Consider the following 21,860-nt stretch of genomic DNA (forward strand, 5'->3'; position numbering starts at 1 on the left):
GAGCTTTGAAGATACTTCTCACAAAGATGAACTTCTGGTGGAGATGTTCATACAGTCAAATCTGGAGGCAGTTATTAGAAAGGCACTGGGTTTCCTATGCTCTGCAAAACAGAATTTTCCTTCATCTTCAAAGCACTAAAGACTCCACTATCAGACATGTCAGAATCTGAATCCCAGCCTAATTTACTACAAGGTACCCCATTTTATCATTTTTACTTCTGCTAAATAAGGGGACATACAAGTCCTGTAACAAACATGTAGGAAAAGGTGCAAGATGAACATTTTTGCCACTGAAAGAAGTGGCTGAATCTTGTATCACAAGTTTCAGAAGAAAGGTGTCTGCAATTAGAACTTGGTAATAATTTTACTTGCTCCCACTTTCATTATTTTTTCCAAAACCCCCACCACACCCAGGCTCAATGCCCTGTGCCCCCCTGCATGCATACCTGCTTTAGAACAATAAAAGTCAAAAATGGAAGTGGTATCATCCCCTCATCCAAACCCCAGCACTACTCACCAGAGGGACCAACACGCAGACTCTGAGTGCACTTGCACACACACAGGCCACACAAGGCACACCACAATCAGCACAAGCAAGTCACAATGGTGCTCTGTCCGTGTCTGACTTCGGTTACAGGGACAGTCATGTCCTGAATACTAATGGGAAGGATAGTGCTTTTTTAAAAGAATGTAAATTCAATGCCTTGCAGCCACAGCACTGACTAGTACAGGTTGCAGTTCTTTTACTCCTGTTTGCACTACAGCTTCACACAGAAGCATAAGGCACATCTCCCTTCCCCTGTATCTGTTCTGACATTCAGACTGTGCTTACCAACTGCATAAATTAATATCCCAAATGAACACTGCAAAGCAAATATGGGGCAGTGTCATGGCCAGTCCCAGCACTGGCATCTTCCTGATAAGGCTTTCAAAGTTGAACTGCTTTTATAAAGACTTAATACCTACACTTTTATTGCACGATTTCTATAATTTAACCAACTGCAGCATAAGCTGCACTTTTTAGGGGACACTGAACCCAACAGCATCTAACTGCTGACAAAGTGACCTTGAAATTAAATACTGATGGCACCAAAAAATTCCAAACCGACAAACAGCACAGAATAACTAAGCATCCAAATTAATGGACTAAGCTTGAAGACATGAGTAGATTTATTAGGAAAGAAACTTATTTAATATTAAACGTTCAATGACAGAGACAATCAAATTTGTAACAGAAATTCAAAGATATTTTATTTCCATTTCTCGTATATCAAGAAGCTAGGAATAGCTTAGTTGTAAAAATGGGATTTCATTTTAGTTCGATTCACACAAATACTAAACATTTATTCCTGTGTTTTAAAGTCCGAGAATGAAAACTTGCAATTAAACACTGAGCAAGCCATGTGTTCAGGTTATGTTGGTTTCTTATCTTAAAAAGTCTTAAAAGAAAAAAAAAGTATACAGGACTTATATTCTCAGTAGCATATGTGCTATTATCAACACATCTTTCTGAACTCTGGGAGGAAACACCAGTCCTGAATTAAATTTTATAAAAAAAAATTCTAACTCAACTTTATATTTTTCTACGCCACTACAGCTTTCTTTCACCTCATTTTAAAGCAGATCTTCAGTTTAAGCTGTCTTCCACTGTCTTCGCAGACTCTTCACGTAGTAGTCCTATAATGCAAAATTTTGGGAGAACAGACGATTAGACAGCATTATGAGCATTTTGTTTACCACTCCTATACATTGGCCCAGTTGTTAGCTGTCATCTTAACTCTACAAAAACATCACCATTGACCATGACTGGCTTTAGAAGCAATGATGTAGCATTAATGGTTTAATATCAACATTAAGTGTTTAAGAGTTCCTAGCATACATAATGCAACTACAGTAACAAATTATGTTGCAAGAAGCTCATTTATCAGCTGAACTCTCCACTGTTAGTTCCTTACTTCAGGAATACAACTAAAGACCTTCTGTAAGAAAGCTATGTCAAGCGTGGGGAAAAAACTTCAAGTTTTCCTTTTAATACAATATCATATTGCCTATTGTTTAGCTGCTTCATTTCCCACAAACAGTTTCCAGCATACATTCCTGCCATCAACACTGTAATCATTTGGTGGCATCTGTCTCTGCATTTACATCTGCCTTACAAGCCTGTTAACCAGCCATTCCACTGCTCTGTGCTATGGCTGACTGCAAATTCTCCTACACAGTAGGAAATATTAAGCACATACCTCTTAAAGACTTGAATTGCATTGAAAGTAACAAGGCGATTATTATGTAGTGTTTATTGCATTTTAAACTCTTTAAAGATATCTAATTCTGGGCAGCACTGCATCCCTACACACAGTTGAAAGAAAATTCCATTCTGTTAACATCAGATTTACAGTATTCACACAATACACAAAAAAGTCCTTTGCACTATCTTCAAAATCAAAAACACAACAGTAAGCTTAAAGATTACAGGCAACAGCATTCAAACATGGATGTGGGTAGAGAAAGGAGTACCTGGCATGAGTACCTGCTTAGTTTGACTGAATCCTTGATTTTTAATTTGGCTTTTCATGGGCCGCTCACAACACCAACGCTGTGTGAGGTATGGTAGTCAGCTGCAATAATTCATAAACCCTACACTTCCATCAATCCAATGCTACTGGCTCTCGAGTTACAGAACAAACTGCATTAGAATGCAAGGCAATAAAGCAAAAAAACTAGAAACATCCTTGACAAAGAAATACTAGCAGTTTATATGAAAACAAAGTAGTCCAACATGTGCCTCAAATATTAAGTATTAAAGCAAAAGTTTCTGCTGATGTACCAACACAATATGGACTTAAATACAAAAACAGTTCAACTTTTTTTTAAAAAACGATAACAAAATCCCTAAAAATTAAAAAAAGGATAATTAATTTTTCTATGGTGACTATATTACAAATATGTCCCAAAGAGGCACACTAATGGGGGCACGAGTCTGCTACAAAATAGCTGAGACAAAACAATGTACCTCAAAATGTTTTGCAGGACTACACTGTCTTTTCCTTCAGAAGGTGCTTTAGTTTGTCTTCTTACTTGACTTAGTTCCATCTTCATCTGTGCATACTTACGCTGCACTGTTAAACAGTAACAAAAAGCCCTAATCAAAGTTTGAAATAATGCACTTACCTCTGTCTGATCTGAGGTCATATCAGATCAGTTTTAATTGGACTGAGTGTCACCTTCAGATTTAATGTCTTCACTGGTCCCATTGACCTCATTCTTAGTCTCACTCTCCTTCGAGTCTGTATTTGTGTCTTCACTCTGTTTTTCTCGACTACTGGACTTCATACTACTTTTTTTATCATCAGATCCCCTCTTTTCTGCCATGAAAGAAGACATTGACCATGGATTTCAAAGTAAAAACAAACATTGCACATGTGAGATACATACTGCATACAAAATGGGACAATTACTTTTATAGCAATAACAGTAGTACTCATAAAGTTAAAGAAATAGGCTTCAGACTACCATGCTGGAATGGAGAGGGGACAAAATAAAGGTAAAAGGGGACAGTAGAGGGTGGGGGAAGAGGAGAAAGGTCAGACCTCCTAACAGAGGCAGCTACTCAGCTCTCTGTCAAAATACACAAATTGGGGGTTAAAGAGGTTAGGCAAATGTGTAATTATGGTGCATGGCTTCCTTACTTATTCTGGGACTCTTTTGGTCCCCAAGTTTTAATTTCTGATGTGTAGGGCCTTCTTTGGTGTACAATTCTCATTAAGTATGGTTCTTGAAAGAGAATCAGGAAAGAGTGGTGGGACAATGCATTGGTGTGTTATCAAATAAATCGACAGTTGCCAATTAAAAAAGCAGCAATCCCAAACTATCAAATACTTGGGGAAACAAACAATATTTAGCACTGCCAGCTTTGAAGGTGGGGATCACAGTGACAATCAAAATTAACTTTGAAGTTGCCACGTTTGTCAGCATTATTAATTCTCCATTTTATAAAAACATCAGTCATTTATAAACCACTCATTAAAAAGGCTTGGGGAGACAATTTGGAAGATATATAAAAGCCATTTTTTTCAGAGGCAAAGAAACAGCAAGATGGGAAGGACCCTGCAATTTCATCATGAATTGGAAAGCTGACTGAAGCATTTGCTACATTGCTGAAAAACCCATCTTTTCCTCAATAATCTTCAAAGAAGGAAGGAAGCCAGAAGTAAAAATATTTCCATGGGAAGAAAAACATTCAGTATTAGAGCTGTGTGCCTCAGCTGTAAATTCAGTATTTGCAAATTTAATAAAAATATCAGTTCTTTCTGTATTATTTCAAACCATAATATTCAACCCTTGATCAGTAAAGACACTTTGGAGAGAAAAAAAAAATGCAAAAAACCAACCTCTCAGATGTCATCATACAGAACAACATTCATGCTCTTTTTTTCTGATTATTCCCTGCTATCCGGGCAATTAAAATAAATAATATAGATATATAAATCCCCAACACAGGAGCCCACAGATCGAACACTCTGAAAAAGCTATTTTAAATAACGTTATCACCTAGACTGGCATAACACACTTTTATATTCCAGAAGACAAAGCAAGAAATTAAGCTTTTAAAGAGCAGCAACATCCCACCTTCTTTGTTTTAAAACAGATCACCAAAAGGGAGGGGTAAAGCCCCCACACAGAAATGAGGGCACAACTGCCTAATGACCACCAGTACTGAGGATTCACCTGCAGCAGCACATCCAGTGCAGGGTGCTTGGAGAAAGCACAGGGCAACGTCACACGGCTCACTGAAGGACTAAGTCATTTTGGATCTGTCTGCCCTCGGGTTTGCAACTCCGCAGGTAGATTGCACTCTAACTAACCTTGTTAAAAAGTCTTCGCTTTGTGCCTTATAGGTATCTCCGGTGCACACGTAGATCCACTGAGGAATAGTAGTCTTGTTTCCCCGCAGAGGACTAGTAGTCAGTCCAATAATCTTATCTTCTGTCCTATGTAGATATGGTAGATCTTAATAGCCCTATGGATGTGCAGTGTGCAGGGGTTTGTTCTGTCTTGTTTGTTTTCTTGGATGTGGTCAGGAAGGATAATTTGGTTTAAGGTTAAAAAAAACTACTGTTAAAACTGGTATGAAAGATGAAACTCTTCTAAAAAATTTTAGTAATAAAATAGGTTTACCAGAGCAAACCTCCAGTTTGCCAAGCAGAACTGAAAAAGTGTATTCAACAAATAGTCCAGTAACTGAACTTTTCAACTTCTGGAGTATCTGCAAGAAATTAAGTTCCTCCACTGTATTTTTAATCAGTAAGAGTTCTCTCTTTAAAAGCACATACAGTTAGTTTGCTGTTGAAACTGTGTGCATTATTTCAGCTGTGATCTATTAGGTATAATCACATAATATTGACTTTGTTTCCTGATTCAACACATGCACATTTTTCTGTTTGAGTTCGTGTGGGCAACTGAGATGTATTTTGTGAGAATTCTTACCACGACAAAATGAATGGTTTTACTGTTCAGAGAATGAAAAAATCAGTCAAATATAATATCCAGTATCACTGAGGGTTTGGGTGTTCTGGCAGTGTTTGCTGAGGTTTAATCACTAATACAAAAACACAATCACAATTATTTTTATGTAAGTATCAGAATCCAGATTAAGGAAGGTAAAGAGCCAAGCCTAAGTGGTCTGGAGGCCCATTCCAATATTAACCCCTCATAAAACAAAGGTACTTGGAGAGCAGTTTTCCTTTTCTTATTAAAAAACCCTATTTATTTCATCTACTCTTGAGAGCTTACTTGAACAGTACCTGTGTTTTGCTGGTTTACATTAAGCTGGTGTTTATGGCTGATGGCTCCCTCCTCTAGCAAATGTATCCCTGTCCCTGGAAGCTGAGTCACAAGTTACGTGCCTCCCTTTAACACGGACTTTTTTCTTGCAACCTTGACTGCTGTCTTCTACAGTATTTTAGTGAACAAGAAGCCAGGACTTCTGAGTTTTTAAAGTGTGGCACTAATTAATGAGTAATAGTAGGCAAGTCTTGGGCAACTGTGCCTTGGTTTTTTGCTGTTAAAGAGTCCTGTTTATAAAGCAGCCTGAGATTTTCAGATGAAAAGCACTACATGAGCAGTTACAGCCAGGCCTTTGCTGCTTACTTTTGTAACTGCAGATCAGTGGTGCCTATAAAGACAACTAGATTCTGAAGCCAATATTCCCAATGGAGCATCAAAATGTAGTAAGTTAAATCTTAACTTCTACATTACTACCTTCTGTGCAAAGAGTAGAGCAGGAAGCCACGTGCTTCAAATATATGAATCTCTAAAGCTCTCCACTTAACCACCTATCTACAGTGCCACATTGCAAACATGAGGATGTAATGCTTACAGAAATTCAGTGTTTGCTTAGTAACTACTACTGCTTTGGGTTTTTCCTCCCCCTCCACCTTTTTTGGTATTTTTTTCTCCTAAAGATTTTCTCAGCAAAGGGAAAACCACAAACTTCTTCAGCATTACAGTCCTGCTCTAAGGCCTATTTGTGTTTCTACAAAAGTTAGGGCTGCACAGTCAAACAAAGTTATCGATTTTCCCAGGTGGAATTTTCATCACAGCTCACAGCATCACCTCACTGTTCTCATTTCTGGAGGAAGAAAGTAGCAAGCAGCAAATAAAACAGCCAGCAAGGAAATCAGTCAAGTTAAAACTAAAAATACTGAGATGCTGAAGAAAGTTCACTAGCTCCTCTGCTTATGGGGAGATAAAGGAAAGAACTGAAAAGCTCAAAACCAGAGCAAATTGGAATAAATAAGAAAACAGTTATTTATATGCACAGATACACACATTCAGAAGAACAGGACATTCTTGACCAAGTACCAGAAATCTGTTCATAAAGCAGGCAAAAAGGGTACAGTATCAGGTAGGAATAGAGTAACAAATGGACAGATTTAGGCTACAACACTGAGTCTGAGTTTAAAACCTGCAATCAGTTCCACTGCCAACGAGCAAGCAGCTAAAACCACTTGCCTATAAGGCAAAGGAAAGCGAGAGAAGAATCAATACTAAAGATGCCCCATAGTATAAACCAGAAAAATTATAACAGTCCAAGGAAGTCAGGCAAGAGAAACATATGAAGCATTACCAACATTTTGGCAACTAACCCGCTTGATAAATATGGAGAAGTAAGGGTCGGGCAGACAGGCCTATGGAATCCAGAAACATGCACAGAGCACCTTTCATTCCAGAGAACCTCAAAAGTACCTTAGGAACATAAAAGAATAGTTTCATCCATTACTGATGATCAGCCCGTGGAGTGGGGTGGCTGTTTCGGACTGGACATTAGTCAGCTCCCCAGAGCCAGTGGTTTAAGCCAGAAGTACTACGCTCCTCCAGAAGTTTCAAAAGACTTTTAAAGGGGGAAATTTAGCAATAACAGTTAATTAGTATCTTCTCACAAAATGGGAATCTGTAGTGTTCCCTCTGTAGCTCTTTTTAATTCTACTTAAAGTTTCTGAGCACCAGCCTCTGGTGAAGCAGTGAGTCACCATCAGTGCTGTGGTACATGGCATGTACAGCTATAAAAGCATTCCAAGGACTAACACAGCTTTCTGTTGAGACTCACCTGAATACTGACAAAGCAAAACTCACTTCATTTAAACAACAAACAAAAAGCCAGAACAAAAAACAAGGGAGAAGGGTTGGGAGAAGAGCAGGAGACTGGGGAGAAGGCACGAATTGTCATTTAGAACATTACAGAAATTCTGCAAGATTTATCCTGGACTGCATTCATAGATTGGAAAAAAAAACACCTTAAAAGTACTGTTAAAGGATAAGAAAGGAAAAATGATAGTGTTGAGAAGTAATACATGGTACAGGTGAAAAGTCAGGTACCAATCTCCCACAAAACATGTACCTGCAAAGGGTAATATCAGAAATATCTGCTAACGGTAGGAATATAAGACATTCACTCTTAGGAAATGATGATTACAGGTTTATGCTTTCCTAAAGGTAAACAGGTCTTAAAACATATAAAAATCCTTGCACACTTCATTTGCAGACAAAGTGCAACAGGTGTATGTATGCACACACGTGCAGTAACAGCAACTGAAAAAAAAATGCTCCACATTGGTTAAAAGCAACATACACAGCCTATAAAACCAGATCTGATTTGATGCTCAGAGCTCTCAGTCACTCACTGAAAGACTAAGAGCTTTTGAGACCCTAAGGGAAGATTAGTTTCAGAACTTGCTATGAACTCAGTCTTTACACAAACATACCTTTTTCTTTTGACTTCCTGTCTTGTTCTCTCTCTCTGCTTTTGCTTCTGTGCTTGTAGGATTTCCGATCCCGGCTCTTTGACCGTCTCCTGTCCCTACTGCGAGACCTGTGTTTCCTTTCTGATCTGTCGTGACTTCTGCTCCTTCTTCGGTCACGACTCCTGGACATTCAGAGAAAATTTCAAAAATGTCAATCTCAGCTGCTATTTTCTAACTCAGAATATAAAACAGTGAAACAGCAGCACTTTCCAATACATTGATTATTTGCAGAAAACAAAACATACTGTATCTAAATACTTCTCAGTACATTAGGGCTTCATATTGCCCTCTTCATTTACGCCAACATTTAACTACACAGCTTAAAAATATCTACCACCAAGAAATAAAGACCAACTTAAGTAAGAAACAAGACCCTATTCTTTGGGAGCATTTCTATGAGCTCCCTCATAAAACCACTTCCACCACAATGGTGTCACCTACTTCCTAAAATGGAGAGAGAAGACAGTGAACATACAGCAAAAACTTGCTTATCCTTAGAACCAATGAAAAAAGAAACTGAAGTTAACAAACCAGTGATGTGACCCAGGCTGATAGATATTAAGATTTTTATCTCTTGGAAAGTTACACGAAAATACATCACACACACACACCTGCTTCGCCTTCTCTCCCTGCTTCTTGACCTTTTGTGGTCTCGTGACCTTCTGTCAGACGTTCTGCTCGAGTGCCTACTCCGGGAGCGACTCCTTTTACGCCTCTCTCTATCACGAGCCCTTTCTTTCTCCTTTTCTTCCTCCTCACGCCGTCTCTTCCTTTCCCGCTCTTCTCTTTCCCGTTCCCTCTCTTTCTCTCTCTCCTCTCGTTCTAGTTTCTCTTTTTTCAACCTTTCATCACGGTCAGGTTCTTCTGTTCTTTTTCGTAACTTTTCCTTAAAAAAACAAGTTCACAGGAAGAAATGAAGATCAGTCAAGCTAAATCATTGAATATACTTAGTTTATAGATTCTGAGGATGCAGAAGTTTAAGCTTTTAAAATATTTCAGGTGTTATTTTCTAAACAAAGGACAGTACTTCCTAAAATCCCTGAAAAGAAAATCCTTTGTCTTATTTTGCTGGTCATTCTCTCAAGAACAAAGGCCACAAAGGCCATAAAAATTTACATCTTTGCTTGTACCTGGTGTAATCATATACAACAAGGTCAAGCACACTCCTAAATAGATTCCATTCCTTGGAGTGTTTCACTCTCTTGAGGAAGTCCACTGGACAGCCTTTTATGTACCATGGGAAGCCTCCAAGCAATTTTATCATGTTCAGTAACTGGAGGAAATACTTACTTTTAAATCTTCTACAGTAGCTTTTATTTTGGCATAACCCATGTGCTGCTTTCCCATCAAGTGGTCATCTACCCTGGACTGTGCATCTCCTACAATTAAAAAGGCTCCACAAACTTCACACACTTCCATTTGTTTTTCTTGGGCTGCAAAGCTCTCAATTGTCTGCAGAAAGAAAAATATTTGATAAGGCAAAAGAAAAACAAGTTTTAGCCAGAAGCCAGTGAAGGGTTTTAGAACTTTACTGTTACTTTTGTCAAATCCCAGGCACTACTGAAAGCTGAAAACTGTATCTGCCTGCTTTGTCTTCAGGGCACTGCACCTACTAGGATGAACAGGGCAAAAAGAGGATACCTACAGTCATTCCATGTGAGCCACAAGGAAAGAGTCCAATAGAAACCACAGAATTACTCCTCACTGCATGTACACAGTAATATTTGCAGCTTCCTTGCAATCTCAGAAAAACAAAATTGTAAGTTTTTCTTTTACAGCTTTCCTTTTCAGTTTTAAGATGATTTCTTTTGCATCAACTGAGATGTCAGGAGCTGCAGAATAACCCTGGAACATGTCTCAAGGAATCAAAAGGCTAGAATATCCCATGAAGAAATAAAAAAAGGAATGCTGAGCTTCTCTTTAAAAGGATGACAGTCAAACTGATTCAACAGACATATGAGAAATACACTGAAATTTCAACATACACCCAAGTGTGGTTACTGCTGTACAATGTTCATGAATCATACACTGTGGACATAAACACACTGCCTGCAACATTTAAGAACTTTTAAAAAATAAGACTCAATTTGAGCATTTCATTAAACTCCAAAATATAATATTTAAACTTAAGCTCCTTTTTACTGACAGGAACTTGCTACTTAACACATTCCCTCTGGCTTCTGTGGCTCTCACAGTCAGACAGATGCCTGTCTGTAGCCACAGCCCTGACACAAGGGCTTTCTGTAACAGCCACACTGGTAATTCAGTAAAATTATACTGCAGAGGGTACAGGGTAAAGTTTAACTGAGACCAGAACCAGAGTAAGGTGCAAGCTCACCTCCAGGACTGCTGGGTGAATAATTTCATAATTTGTTTGCAGGAAGCCCACTCTCAAGGTGGAATGCAAAATAAAACATTGGATTAACATGTTTAAATGTCCTGTTATTATCTAATCAATTCTGCTCAGACCTTGCATGCCTTCAGTGGAAGGACAAGGTTATTCAGAATGTACTGCTGCACCAAATTTTGAAATGTCTGACAAAAAACAAACACATAACTTACTGAAGTTGTAGATCTCAGCAATTCTCTCTCTTCCTTTAACTGTTCAACAAGTTTCATCATTCCTTGTGCCTCTTCCACCTTTCCTTCTGAACCCAGTTCTTCAATCTAAAGGACAATAAAAAAAATTCAAATGTAACTTCTGATCAAGTAACAAAAGCAAGAGATCTCTCTTAGAGGGGTTAAAAAAGCCTCACCTGTTGTAGAAGTACATCAATTTTGTCAGTTAACACCTGAATCTTCTCCTCGTTTTTACCGGTGGGTCCTGCTCCCTGCAAACAGTACAAGTGTGAGTTGGAGGTTTTTTGTTTGCTTGTTGGGTTTTCTTCTTTTGTTAAAACAGCTTTAAAACACAAAGGTACGTCTTCTCATATTTCAGAGACACTTCAGGAATAACATCCTCCTGCCTCTTCTCGCAGGAGGAGCTGCTAATAATAGTCTAGTCTAACATAAAACACTGCTTGACACAGCTTACTCCACCCTTGTTGAGTCTAGTCACACTAATTCATCCTAAGTCAACAAAAATGTTCAAGGTCCTGGCCCATAAAAGGTAAGATATCCAAATTGGAAGTCCTAAATTTAAACTCTCAAACTGCCATGCAGCTGTTACATATCTTTGCAGACATTCAAGTATGACTTAGAAGTTCCGTGGGCTTTGAAATTCGACTTCTAAGCACAAATGCAAAAAGAATGTCACTTCCAAGATGTATCAGTTAGCAGTGTCCTCTCTGAAGGCTGTCAAATTAGACTTACTGCCTCCCTCCCACCTTTGCTCTGCTCCACAACCAGTATCTCTCTTGACTGGATACTGTCCACAGCTCCTTCTGAAGCAACTGCACTTTGCACAGAACAATTAGGTGAAGCAGCAAAAAGGAGCAAGGCTGTCCTGGCAGTCACAAAACCCACAGAGCACAGGCCACAGTCACTGCTCCATCATGGGAAAAGATACAGCTAGCTTACTAGTGCAGGGAAGGAGGAATATTCAGCTAAGGGAGAAAAGGTAAATTGAGGTGGTCAGGGCAAAAATAATACTAAACAGGATTAATATTCCCAGCAGAGATACTGATTCTAAATAAACAGATGGGGAGAAAAGAGAGGGGCTCCTGCTGACTGTGGAGCCACTTGGCTTGTCCGTTAGGGCTTGATGCAATCTGCTGGCTAACAGATGAAGAGACTTATCTAAAGGGAATCTTCTGGAAGACAGTACGTTTTACCTGAAAAGATAAGGTAAAGACACCACAAAGATGCTATCTGCAGGAAAAGCTGCCTCAGTGGTTCTTCCAGACTCACCCCAGAGGACTGCTGGTTCTGTGACAGCGCCAGGCGGGCATGGCCCCTCCGGATCCTGCGCTCCACCTCTGCCAGCAAACTCTGCAAATAGCGCAGGAAGTCCCTTTCATAGCCCACCTTCATAAACCGAGAGCTCTTCTCATACCTGGTAAAACATTTTACAAACAAAAGCTCGCATCAATCCACCACAGATGGAAAACAAGTAACAAAATACACAATATTATAAACTCTTGCTCACAGAAAGAGAGTATTATACATTTAAATAAATGTTTACATAAATCAAAAAGCAATAACTTTGTCGTGTTTGGGTTGCTTTTAACAAATTTCAAACAAAACCACTATTTGCTTTAATGTATCAACCAACATACTTACTGTTTACGTAGATTTTCATCATGAATTTTTTCACAAGGACCTAAAAAGACAACACAAAAAGTTTAAGTTTGCATTCTTGAATGGGGTATTCACATTCCATCAGCATTTGTTTGTGCACCATCAGAGAAGAGAGTTACAAACACTTCCCAGGGACTTCTATGCTTCTGCCTTTCTGCTTCCTTTGCTTGGAGCTTGAAAGACACGTTAAAGAAAAGGCATGCCAGTATGGTTTAGTAATTATAAAACCAAAACAGACTCTGAGTGACATACAAAGTCTTCATGTAAAATAGAATTTCCAGATCAAGTTTTTACATCAGTAAATCTCAACTAACAATGTAATATCTTAAACACCTAGGGTCTTAAAAAACAATTAAAGAAAAATTACACATGAAGGGTAATTTCATCAGGCACTTTCTAATTTCCAGTGTTGTTTGCAACAAGCTGGCCACTTAAAACACTGATCTTCAGAGTCAAATCAGGAGGTATGTGCTCAGAGTTCACAAAGGTACTCATGTTAAAACTTCCCACCTTCCCCAGATTCTCAAACTCTTCAATGAACTCAGTAATTAACTCTAAGACAAGAAATATTACTTACCATCTCCAAACTACCATTGCTTGAAAGCCATCAGTAATTTAGAGCTGGCTTTCAGAAATAACTACTACAGTAGATGAGTCTCTAAAGTAAAGTAGCTCAATAATATACAGTCACACAAAAACACTTAAAATCCTGCCCAGGTAGAGTAAATCAAACTAGAACCAACACTTCAGCAGGAGAAAACCACCCCAACCCAGTAATTTAGCTCACACTGTAATATAAAAATTTTTATACAGTTTTTTCCACTTAGACAAAGTAGGAACTGGAATAAATATTGTTCTTAGCATATTATATCACTGGCAACCCTTTAGGAATATAAAAGCCTATTTTCAAAGTGTCTTGACAGAGCAATTAACAATAAAAATGTAGTTTGCAAACAAAAGCTCAGCTGTAATTACATGTAAGTGAATAAAAATGTCAAGACTTAGAAACTTACCTAAATCAGAACGGGTATTTGTAAATAATTCAGCTGGGCAAAAGCCACAAAGGTAGTATTTGCAAACCTGACAGAGAAGAAAGAAACAGGCATTATTTTTTGTCTCTTAAACTGGCAATTTTAGGTAAACACTATTTCTAAAATACTGTGTAAATCTTTCCTTTGTACACCACAAAATTTCTGAAAATTTTACACACCCTCTGGATTTCTTGGCAGCACTAAGTGCTACAAAGTGCATCTTGATGACAAAACACAAAAAAATCTTACTTTCCCTTGCAATAACAGTATTTCTTAATTTTACCACTAAATATTTAAAATTAAAGGAAAGTATCACCAATTTATAAATATAAATACTTAATATTTCCAGCGGAAGTAAATCAGATTGGACTATTTAATAAGTTACAATGAAATATAAGTGTGAAAAGCTACAAGAGGTGACAATGTCTGCCATGGAAGCGTGGAACAAGTTCCTCTGCTTGCTGGGAACAACTCTGTGTTCAGGCTTCACTTCCTCAGAGCTCCTGGCCTGGAGAACAGGAGCCACCAGCACCCAAACACCAGGTACTGCCTCAAGGATTCTGAGGGCAATCAGAACACTTAGGAACATGTATGGTAACTATCCAGAAGCTTTCCCACTCCAATGCTTTTAAAAATCCCTGCTTTAGGAATGAGAGGCAAAGAGACATCACATACCCCTTCAGGCAGGCAGGGAAGACACTCCTTTAACCTGGTTTCCTGCCAACTTAGAAAGGGTTTGGTTTGTTTCTGCATAGTCTGGTTTTGCATTACCAAGTCAGGTTTTGATAAGAGAAAACCACCACCAGAAAGTTCAAAAAAACCACCAACCTGTTAAGTCTAGCGAGTAAATACTTAACATATGATGGGATAAAACCATCTTTTGTTAAAAAGGTTATTTACCCTCACCTGTGAGCGTGGGCTTAGCTAGTCAAGTTGGTCAGTTCCTGAAGTTCATAACACAGAAATATCTCCTGCCTATCCATCAGAACAGCCATAAGGGTAAAATCAGAAATCCTTTCACCCTTAACTTCATAAACATTTCAAATAACTAAGTCTTCACTAGACCATTCTTGTAGATGTGACTGTCATTAACTAAGGTGTAAATCCAAAACTAGCCTGGACATTCTTCCAACACCTCCTCTATCTTATATTTCTAACGTCTGGCAAATCTAATAACTGTGATTTCTATTACAACCATCTGATCCTCTCACATACACCAGGGACAAAGATTTGCAACCTATTATTTCCCAAGATAAAATCTGAAGTATTTTAACAAATGGGGGTTAGGAGAGAGACCCCAAACCTACCCCACACCACCACCTCACTGAAATGCCTGTGGCACCAGTTGCCCAAATAAGATCAGTCTGATTTATTTTTCCATGCTAACTGCCAGACTGCAAATCAGGCTACGGAAGTTAAAACTCTACTGACTGCTTTACAGATTACACAGAAAAACAATCGGGCTTTCTACTGACAAGCCATGGACACAAAACACAAACAAACAAAAAAATCTCTCATTATATAATGTGAATACTTCTCCCACGATCCAGGTTAGGACACTGGCACCTATTTGAAGTAATTTATTAAGAACAGCTAAGAAAATATATAAAATCACTTTTTTTTTTTCTTCTCAGAAGCAAGGAGAAAGATATGAACAAAATCTGATTTCTGAATCTGCTCTCTTCTCTGAAAGCTGCAATATCCCTTGTTTTAATATCAAGATGTTTCAAGGGAAGAGTTTCTGGTAAGAACTCCTGTACTTGTCATCAGAAACTTAATTCCTCTCTACATTAGCTTCTTCCTCCATTTTCTCATCCTCACATTCAAGTTTTAGGATCAGTGAAAAGGCACTTTTCAAAAAATTTCAGGGATGGATTAGACAAATTTCCTAAGACATAGGTCAGAGCATGGTCTGACCATATTATGCTGCTAAAAAGTTGTAGAGTATCTCTTATCAACTCAAACACTAAGCAAACTGTTCTGTAATACTTCTGAAACAAGTACCAACGAAAGGAGCAAAGGAAAAGTTATTCAACATAGAACAAAACAGAAAAACCCCACTCCCACCCAAAATCAGAAATTATTAAAACTGCTTTATGAAGCAGCACTCCTAGGAAATGCCTCCCCTTATGAAGAGATAGCTACAGTGAAAAATTGTAGTAACCAATACTAAAATATGCAGCTTTAACAGTCACATACTGGTTTAATTATTTATATATTAAAAACCCAATCAAACAAAAAAAACCCAAACCCAAAACGATAAAACCTGCCCACACTGAAAAGCTGCCATAATTTTCTCCTACCAGCACTAGGATGGCAGCCAGTGAATTACACGACATTCTCTCCTAGGAAGCACCTGCAGAGAAGTACTCACTTCTGAGTGGTTCAGATCACTGTGTCTGCAGCAATTTTCTCCCCCTCCCATCCCTATTTCCTTATGCTCACCAACAGAAAGACACAGCTTGCTAGAATCCTGCAGAATCTTACTTCCAGCTCAGCTTCACCACGTGGAGCACCTGCCTTCCCAGGCTGGACACACCATCAACTGCACTCACAGTCAGTCCTAAATAATCAGTGATGAGCAAGAATAGAAAGGGACAAGGAATGGCTGAAGCATCACAGAGCCATTAAAGGACTGAAACAGAGGTGACTGATGAGCTTCAACTAACATCACTTATCCATGGCTTATCAGGCCACTGCACTTAGCACAAGTAATATGGAAACACATGTCATATATGCAGGAGCAGAGCAACAGGCAGTTCAGTATGGATAATTCCCTAGGCAGGTAACAAGCATTTATTCCTTTCTGCTGAATTATTCTGAGGACTCCACTACCAAGAAGGTGTAACAGAAATGTTACTGTCAAAGTGTTGCAGTAGGATCAGCCACAGCTGGTGTCTCAAAGCCCCTGGGATCTCACATTTCGATAAGACACTAGAATGCACACAGGCACTTGGAACTTTCCACTTCTTCATCTCAAATTCACTAATCCTTGAAATCTCCTGGAACTGGGAAAGTAGTATCCTTTACCTCGATGTCCACTAAGTTAACAACAAGAATTGCAAGCTCTTCTGGAGTTTGGGAAGCAGTTCAAAGCTTTCCCACATAAAGAAGCTACTGACAGCTCTCTATGGTTAATGCTTCTACATTAATATGCTTCTCTTCTGCAAGAAATCTATTTACTGAGGGAGAAGTATCTCTCTAACAATGATAAACAATTATGCAAGCAAATTCCTTTAGGCAGGCAATTCCTAGTAAAAAGACTGAGAATAAAATCCAGCAGGTTATGGCTTACACATCAAAAACTAGTAAATTCCTTCACACAGATTAGTTCTTTGAAACCATTAAAGCTCCCATGCATCAGACATTTTATGAGCAATGCCCACCCACCCAAACCCAAACAAACATAAGCCCTTCTTCCAAACCCACTCTTACAGATAACCTTCCATTACTAATATTCTTCCAAAACAAATAACACTTAAGTCCTCTCCCTCCATCCCCTGAAGGATTAAGTCCTTAAATTCTACCTAGATGCATTTAGGTCATTGGTATTATAAAAATAAAAGTGTAACACATCATAAATACCTAAAACCATCACATGATATTCTGAAAACAGAACCTTCATTTTGAGAAACTGCATTATCAGAGATAATGGGTCACAGTTATTTCTCTGGCTCTTCACCCCTCCCTGCTATCTGAAAACATGACTTTGCCTTGAAGGAAGCACCACAATTTCAAAGCCTTACACAGAGCACAGGCAGTCCATGCTGGGCTCTCCTGTGCTACAGACCAGGCTCAGAACTCTTACGCAATCGCTGTTTCCGTATAAGCTCGCTCTGTGCAGGTACCATATTAGAGCAGCAACGTGTGAATCAATAGAGTTACTGTTCCAGAAATACACTTAACAGTAAGCAGAAAGACTGAAATAAATGATACAAATAATTATCTCCCTATATAAAACAAAGCCTTTATGCCAAAACCAGGATTGATCACCTAAGGACATGCTGCAATACTGAAATACACAGCGAGTGGGATTCCAATTTTTAAATATGAAAGGTTTTAATCATGTCAAAGTTTTAAAGTAAGAACTTTAGGTCTACAAAAGGTTTTACAATACAGATCAACGTGTTTCACTGGCTCTGCAAATTACTGCTCAGCTATCACACACACTGCTCACACACCTTCCTCTTCCACTCCCATCTTGTATTTCACTGCATCTCCCAGTTTCTCAGAGCCACCTAGATGCAATTTCCAAATGATAAACAAAATACAGATCAGCTTCTTCTGATAATATTCCATGCCTAAAAGTGATGAAACGTGACACAAAATCCTAAACTTTGGGAGGAACACAACATGCTGACACTGAAAAGGTTGCATGTTTATCTATGTCTAATCTCAGAAGAAAGGACATTAGCGCATGTATTTCATCTGAAAAGCAGAAGAGCAGTCAGGGAGAGGAATTAACGTTACTATTTGAACCTTATCTGCATTTCCTGTGTTTTAAAACATGTCAGCACTGCAAACTGAATCTTTAGGAGATGCAGAAAGTCGAACACGTGTTTTAACGGTAATTTTTGTTTTTTATGAACTCGTCGGTTGACTACAGAAACCTAGGAAAACATTCCTTTCAGAGAGGTTGTATTTAATTATGATCCTATAAACTTATAAATAAAAGCAAAAGGTGAGCAAACAGCAGCAGTTCCTGCAAAACTGAAGGCTCAACCCTGAGGCTGTAACAGTCCTGCTGGATTCACAGGACAGATCTTACTGTCTGAACTGTCAGAGGGCTGGGAAGGAGAGATGAGGCCCGTTTCTGAAACAACAGAACTGAGCAAGAGCTTAGAGACAGAGTCCAGTGATTATAGTCAAACTCTTCAACCTAAAACTGTAATTGAAAAAAAACCCTGAAAATATTCTGTGATTTGCTCACTCGAAGATGAAGAAAACAATCCAAACTTGTCAAAAGAGAATGAGGAGGGGGGAAAAAAAGCAAGAAAAAAAAAAAGTCTTTCTCACATTAAGGAATAAACCAAACCAATCCCCTTATTTGTCCTACCTGGACCAACATGGTTCAAGCCATTCACTTTTCATATAACTCATTCTTGAATTCACAATCAAAAGAAAATATAACTGAACACCTAGCTGAATAATGATATTTGCTTAATAAGTCTAGAAAAACATAAAGAAGGTCCTGAACTCACAATCTCCTCCTGACTCCCACTGTTTACCTATACAGCAGCATTTTTCAAGGGAGGGACTCGCAATTGCAAAATCTATGGCAGGACAGATACTGGTCCTTATCTCATGCATTGCAAGGCAAATTCAAACGTGTACTGTCCATCCTTATAATAACATATCTCTCGTTTAAAAACATGAAATTTCCGCTTCTGTGATTAAGATGCGATTTAGAACAGTCAAACCCAAGGATTTCTCCCTCCTTCCAAATTAACAACATCCCAAGAAAATGCTAAAGCAGGAGGAGCCAAATGCTTTGTGCAGCTTAAACCACAGAAATTCCCATTGCATAGGTGATAAATTACTGTAAGTGTGCACTTTAACTCGAAAAATATATCATGAACGGAGAGAAAATAAAATTAAAAAACACATCAGTGTTCATCTCTCCCAAAGAAGCAGCTACAGAACTTTGTGGCTACCACTGAGTTTTTCTGAAATAACTTACAATACAATTATGATGGTCGTCACTAAAAGTCATCATTCATTAAAGCTCCACCATTCTTGGGCAGAATAATAATAAAATAATAATTAGAAGTCTTGTTTGGGCTACTTATTGCAGAAAATGAATGAATCACCACAATAACAAAAATACGTAACTACTGCTAAAAAACAGTCCTGTTTATGTTTGTGTGCGCCCCCCCCCTTCCTCTGACTGAGAAGGCATGAAAAGAATCAAGCTTTTCCTAGCCAAAGCTTCTTTTCAGAAGTCTTACGGTTCTTCTTGAGCTACAACCTGCAGACGTTAAAGCCGGTACTCCCGGACCCTCCTGCTTCCTCCCCCAACACCACCCTCAGGAAGAGATCCAGAGACATTTGTCTTCCAAACTACGAACATCTGTCTCATCCCTCTTCGCGCAAGCCAGCAGCTTCTACTCAGAAGCGCAGAATTCCTTTAACCTCAGCCTCTCTCCCCGCCTTGTATTTGTGTTTCCCCACGAGAGAGCTCCGCCACCACCGGCCCTCTCGGACCGCCCGTTCCCGTTAACAGCGGCCCCGGCCGCCGACATCCAAACAACGGGGCTGTCCCTCCAGCAGCACAACAACAGCCTGGCTGTGGTGGGATCTTATTCTTCCTCCTTCTCCTCTTCCTCCTGCTCCCGGTGAGGGCCCGGCGCGGTTCCCGCGCCCGGAGGGCCCGGCCCGCCCCCGGCCGCCATGCAGGGCCCAGCGCGGAGGGCCTGACCCGCACCCCGCCAAACCACGGGGAACCCCCCGCGCTGCCCGGCACCTCATCCCTTTTCCCCTTCCCCCTTCCCTCGCGGCTGCCCCCAGACCGGGAGAAGCCGCCCATGTCGCTCCGACAAACCCTCCGGCCCTCCGCGATGCGGGAGCGGAGCGAGGGAGAGAGGGGAGAGGCGGCCCCGCTGCACTCACGCTCTCGTGGTCCCACCGCACGTTGCTGCGCTTCTCATCCGGGGCCAGGTTCCTGTCCCGGCCCATGAGCTCATCGAGGAGCTGGGCGGCCGATATCATCGTGTCGTCCTGGCCGAATCCCCCCTCGCCACACACCGACTCGGCCGCCTCGCCCCGATCGCCCGCGCCGCGCCTGACAGAGACAAAATGGCGGCGGCGCTCGCCCTGCCCACAATGCACCGCGCGGGCCGGGCCCTCACGGCCGCGGATCGTGGCCCGGCCCCGGGAGCCGCGGGGTGAGCGGCGGCTGAGGGGCCTGAGGGGCGGGAGGGGGCGAACCCCCAAGAAACGGCGAAATAGGGAACAGCGACCGAAACAGGGAACAGCGACACTCGTGTGTGGCTCGATGTGAGGGACGGCGGGAGCCACACAGTGCCCAGCCCTGTGTGGTGTCACGGCAGACAGTGTCCTGCCCTGTGTGGTGTCATAGAATCACAAAAACAACTAGGTTGGAAAAGAACTCTGAGATCATCGAGTCCAATCTTTGACTTAACACCACTTTGCCTACTCGACCATGGCACAGTCTGCCACATCCACTCTCTTCTTAAACACCTCCATGGACGGTGACTCCACCACCTCCCTGGGCAGCCGGTTCCAATGCCCAGTCACTCCCTCTGTAAAGAACTTCTTCCTAATGTCCAACCTAAACCTCCCCTGGAGCAGCTTAAGACTGTGTCCAGCCCTGTGTGCCCTCACTGGGCAGCCTGTTCAGGGTGTCCTTCATATTTAATGTAAATCTTTCTGTTTGACCTTGGAACCAGTTTTGGCCCATTTTGTTGTTTTCCCTTTTTAGATGTGATTTTATACCTCATACGTACTGAATTTCACATAGCAATTTTCAACCATTTTCCAATTTCTCAACATCGATTTGAACCACTTAAGTGGATGAAATTAATTAAATTTTAATTAAATAATATTTTATAAGAGCTTGAAGCCTGTATTCATGCAGATCCTGTAAAACCTACAGGACTCACAGCAGCCTTTTTCAGCATCACTGAGGGCTTCGTGCAAGCACCAGTGTTACCTGAGGAGTTATCTTTTGGAAATCCCTCCATCACAAACTTTTTTCAAGCTTTGCAATTTTGTAATGATTGAACAACCCACTGGAACTGTTGGAAGAGTGTAATTGAAATCAACACCACACAACTGGCATGAATTTTCAGTCAATATCCCACAGTCTGGGTTTGGGGGCGGGAGGGAAGGCGGGTGTTTGTGTCAGAAATTGGGGCAGAACTGGGCTGTTTCAGCTTCTTTTCTATTGCTCCGATTGCATTGAGAAAGCAAACAGGTACCCTGGAGCCCAACTGCTGCAGAGTTCCCTGGCATGTCAGTGTGGCTGCACAGAGCAGGCTGGAATGGAAAAGTCTGACTGAAGTTCAAAATAATTATTTTGACTTTTAATAGTTGTGAAATTTTTACCAACTGTTCTGTAACTTGATTTAGGACATATCCACAACGACCAAACCCAGCTTTTCAAACCAAGCAATGCAAATGGCAGGACTTACCTATAATCTTTCCAACTGATTTGCAGGCAGCTGTAGATTTTTATTTTAATTTTGGGGGGTAGGGGGTTGGGGATTAATTGATTCTGCTGAGAATGCACAAAGATGGTGAGAATTTCCTAAGCAGAACAACAGGACGC

At 40.3% G+C, this 21,860-nt stretch overlaps 1 protein-coding gene across 2 annotated transcripts; it reads right to left on the reverse strand.

The window, feature by feature from the left end:
• Positions 1 to 1,147: 1,147 nt before the first annotated feature.
• LUC7L3 (LUC7 like 3 pre-mRNA splicing factor) lies at positions 1,148 to 20,392 on the reverse strand. 2 transcript variants are annotated; one of them, XM_051797991.1, is made up of 11 exons: positions 20,180 to 20,392; positions 13,553 to 13,619; positions 12,522 to 12,561; positions 12,150 to 12,294; positions 11,057 to 11,131; positions 10,863 to 10,967; positions 9,591 to 9,752; positions 8,912 to 9,186; positions 8,262 to 8,422; positions 3,222 to 3,362; positions 1,148 to 3,116 (listed from the first exon to the last, which is right to left on the reverse strand). In XM_051797991.1, the coding sequence occupies exons 1-11, from the start codon at positions 20,276 to 20,278 to the stop codon at positions 2,935 to 2,937; spliced, it is 1,452 nt and encodes a 483-aa protein (XP_051653951.1). In that variant the 5' UTR covers positions 20,279 to 20,392; the 3' UTR covers positions 1,148 to 2,934. The 2 variants fall into 2 exon arrangements, with proteins under 2 accessions (XP_051653951.1, XP_051653952.1); XM_051797992.1 differs by having other exon boundaries at positions 1,148 to 3,362; positions 20,180 to 20,391.
• Between the last annotated feature and the right edge of the window lie 1,468 nt (positions 20,393 to 21,860).

This window comes from Manacus candei, unplaced genomic scaffold, assembly GCF_025592945.1.
Source record: "Manacus candei isolate 608988 ecotype Guabito, Panama unplaced genomic scaffold, ASM2559294v1 h1tg000047l, whole genome shotgun sequence".
NCBI classification, from domain to species: domain Eukaryota; kingdom Metazoa; phylum Chordata; class Aves; order Passeriformes; family Pipridae; genus Manacus; species Manacus candei.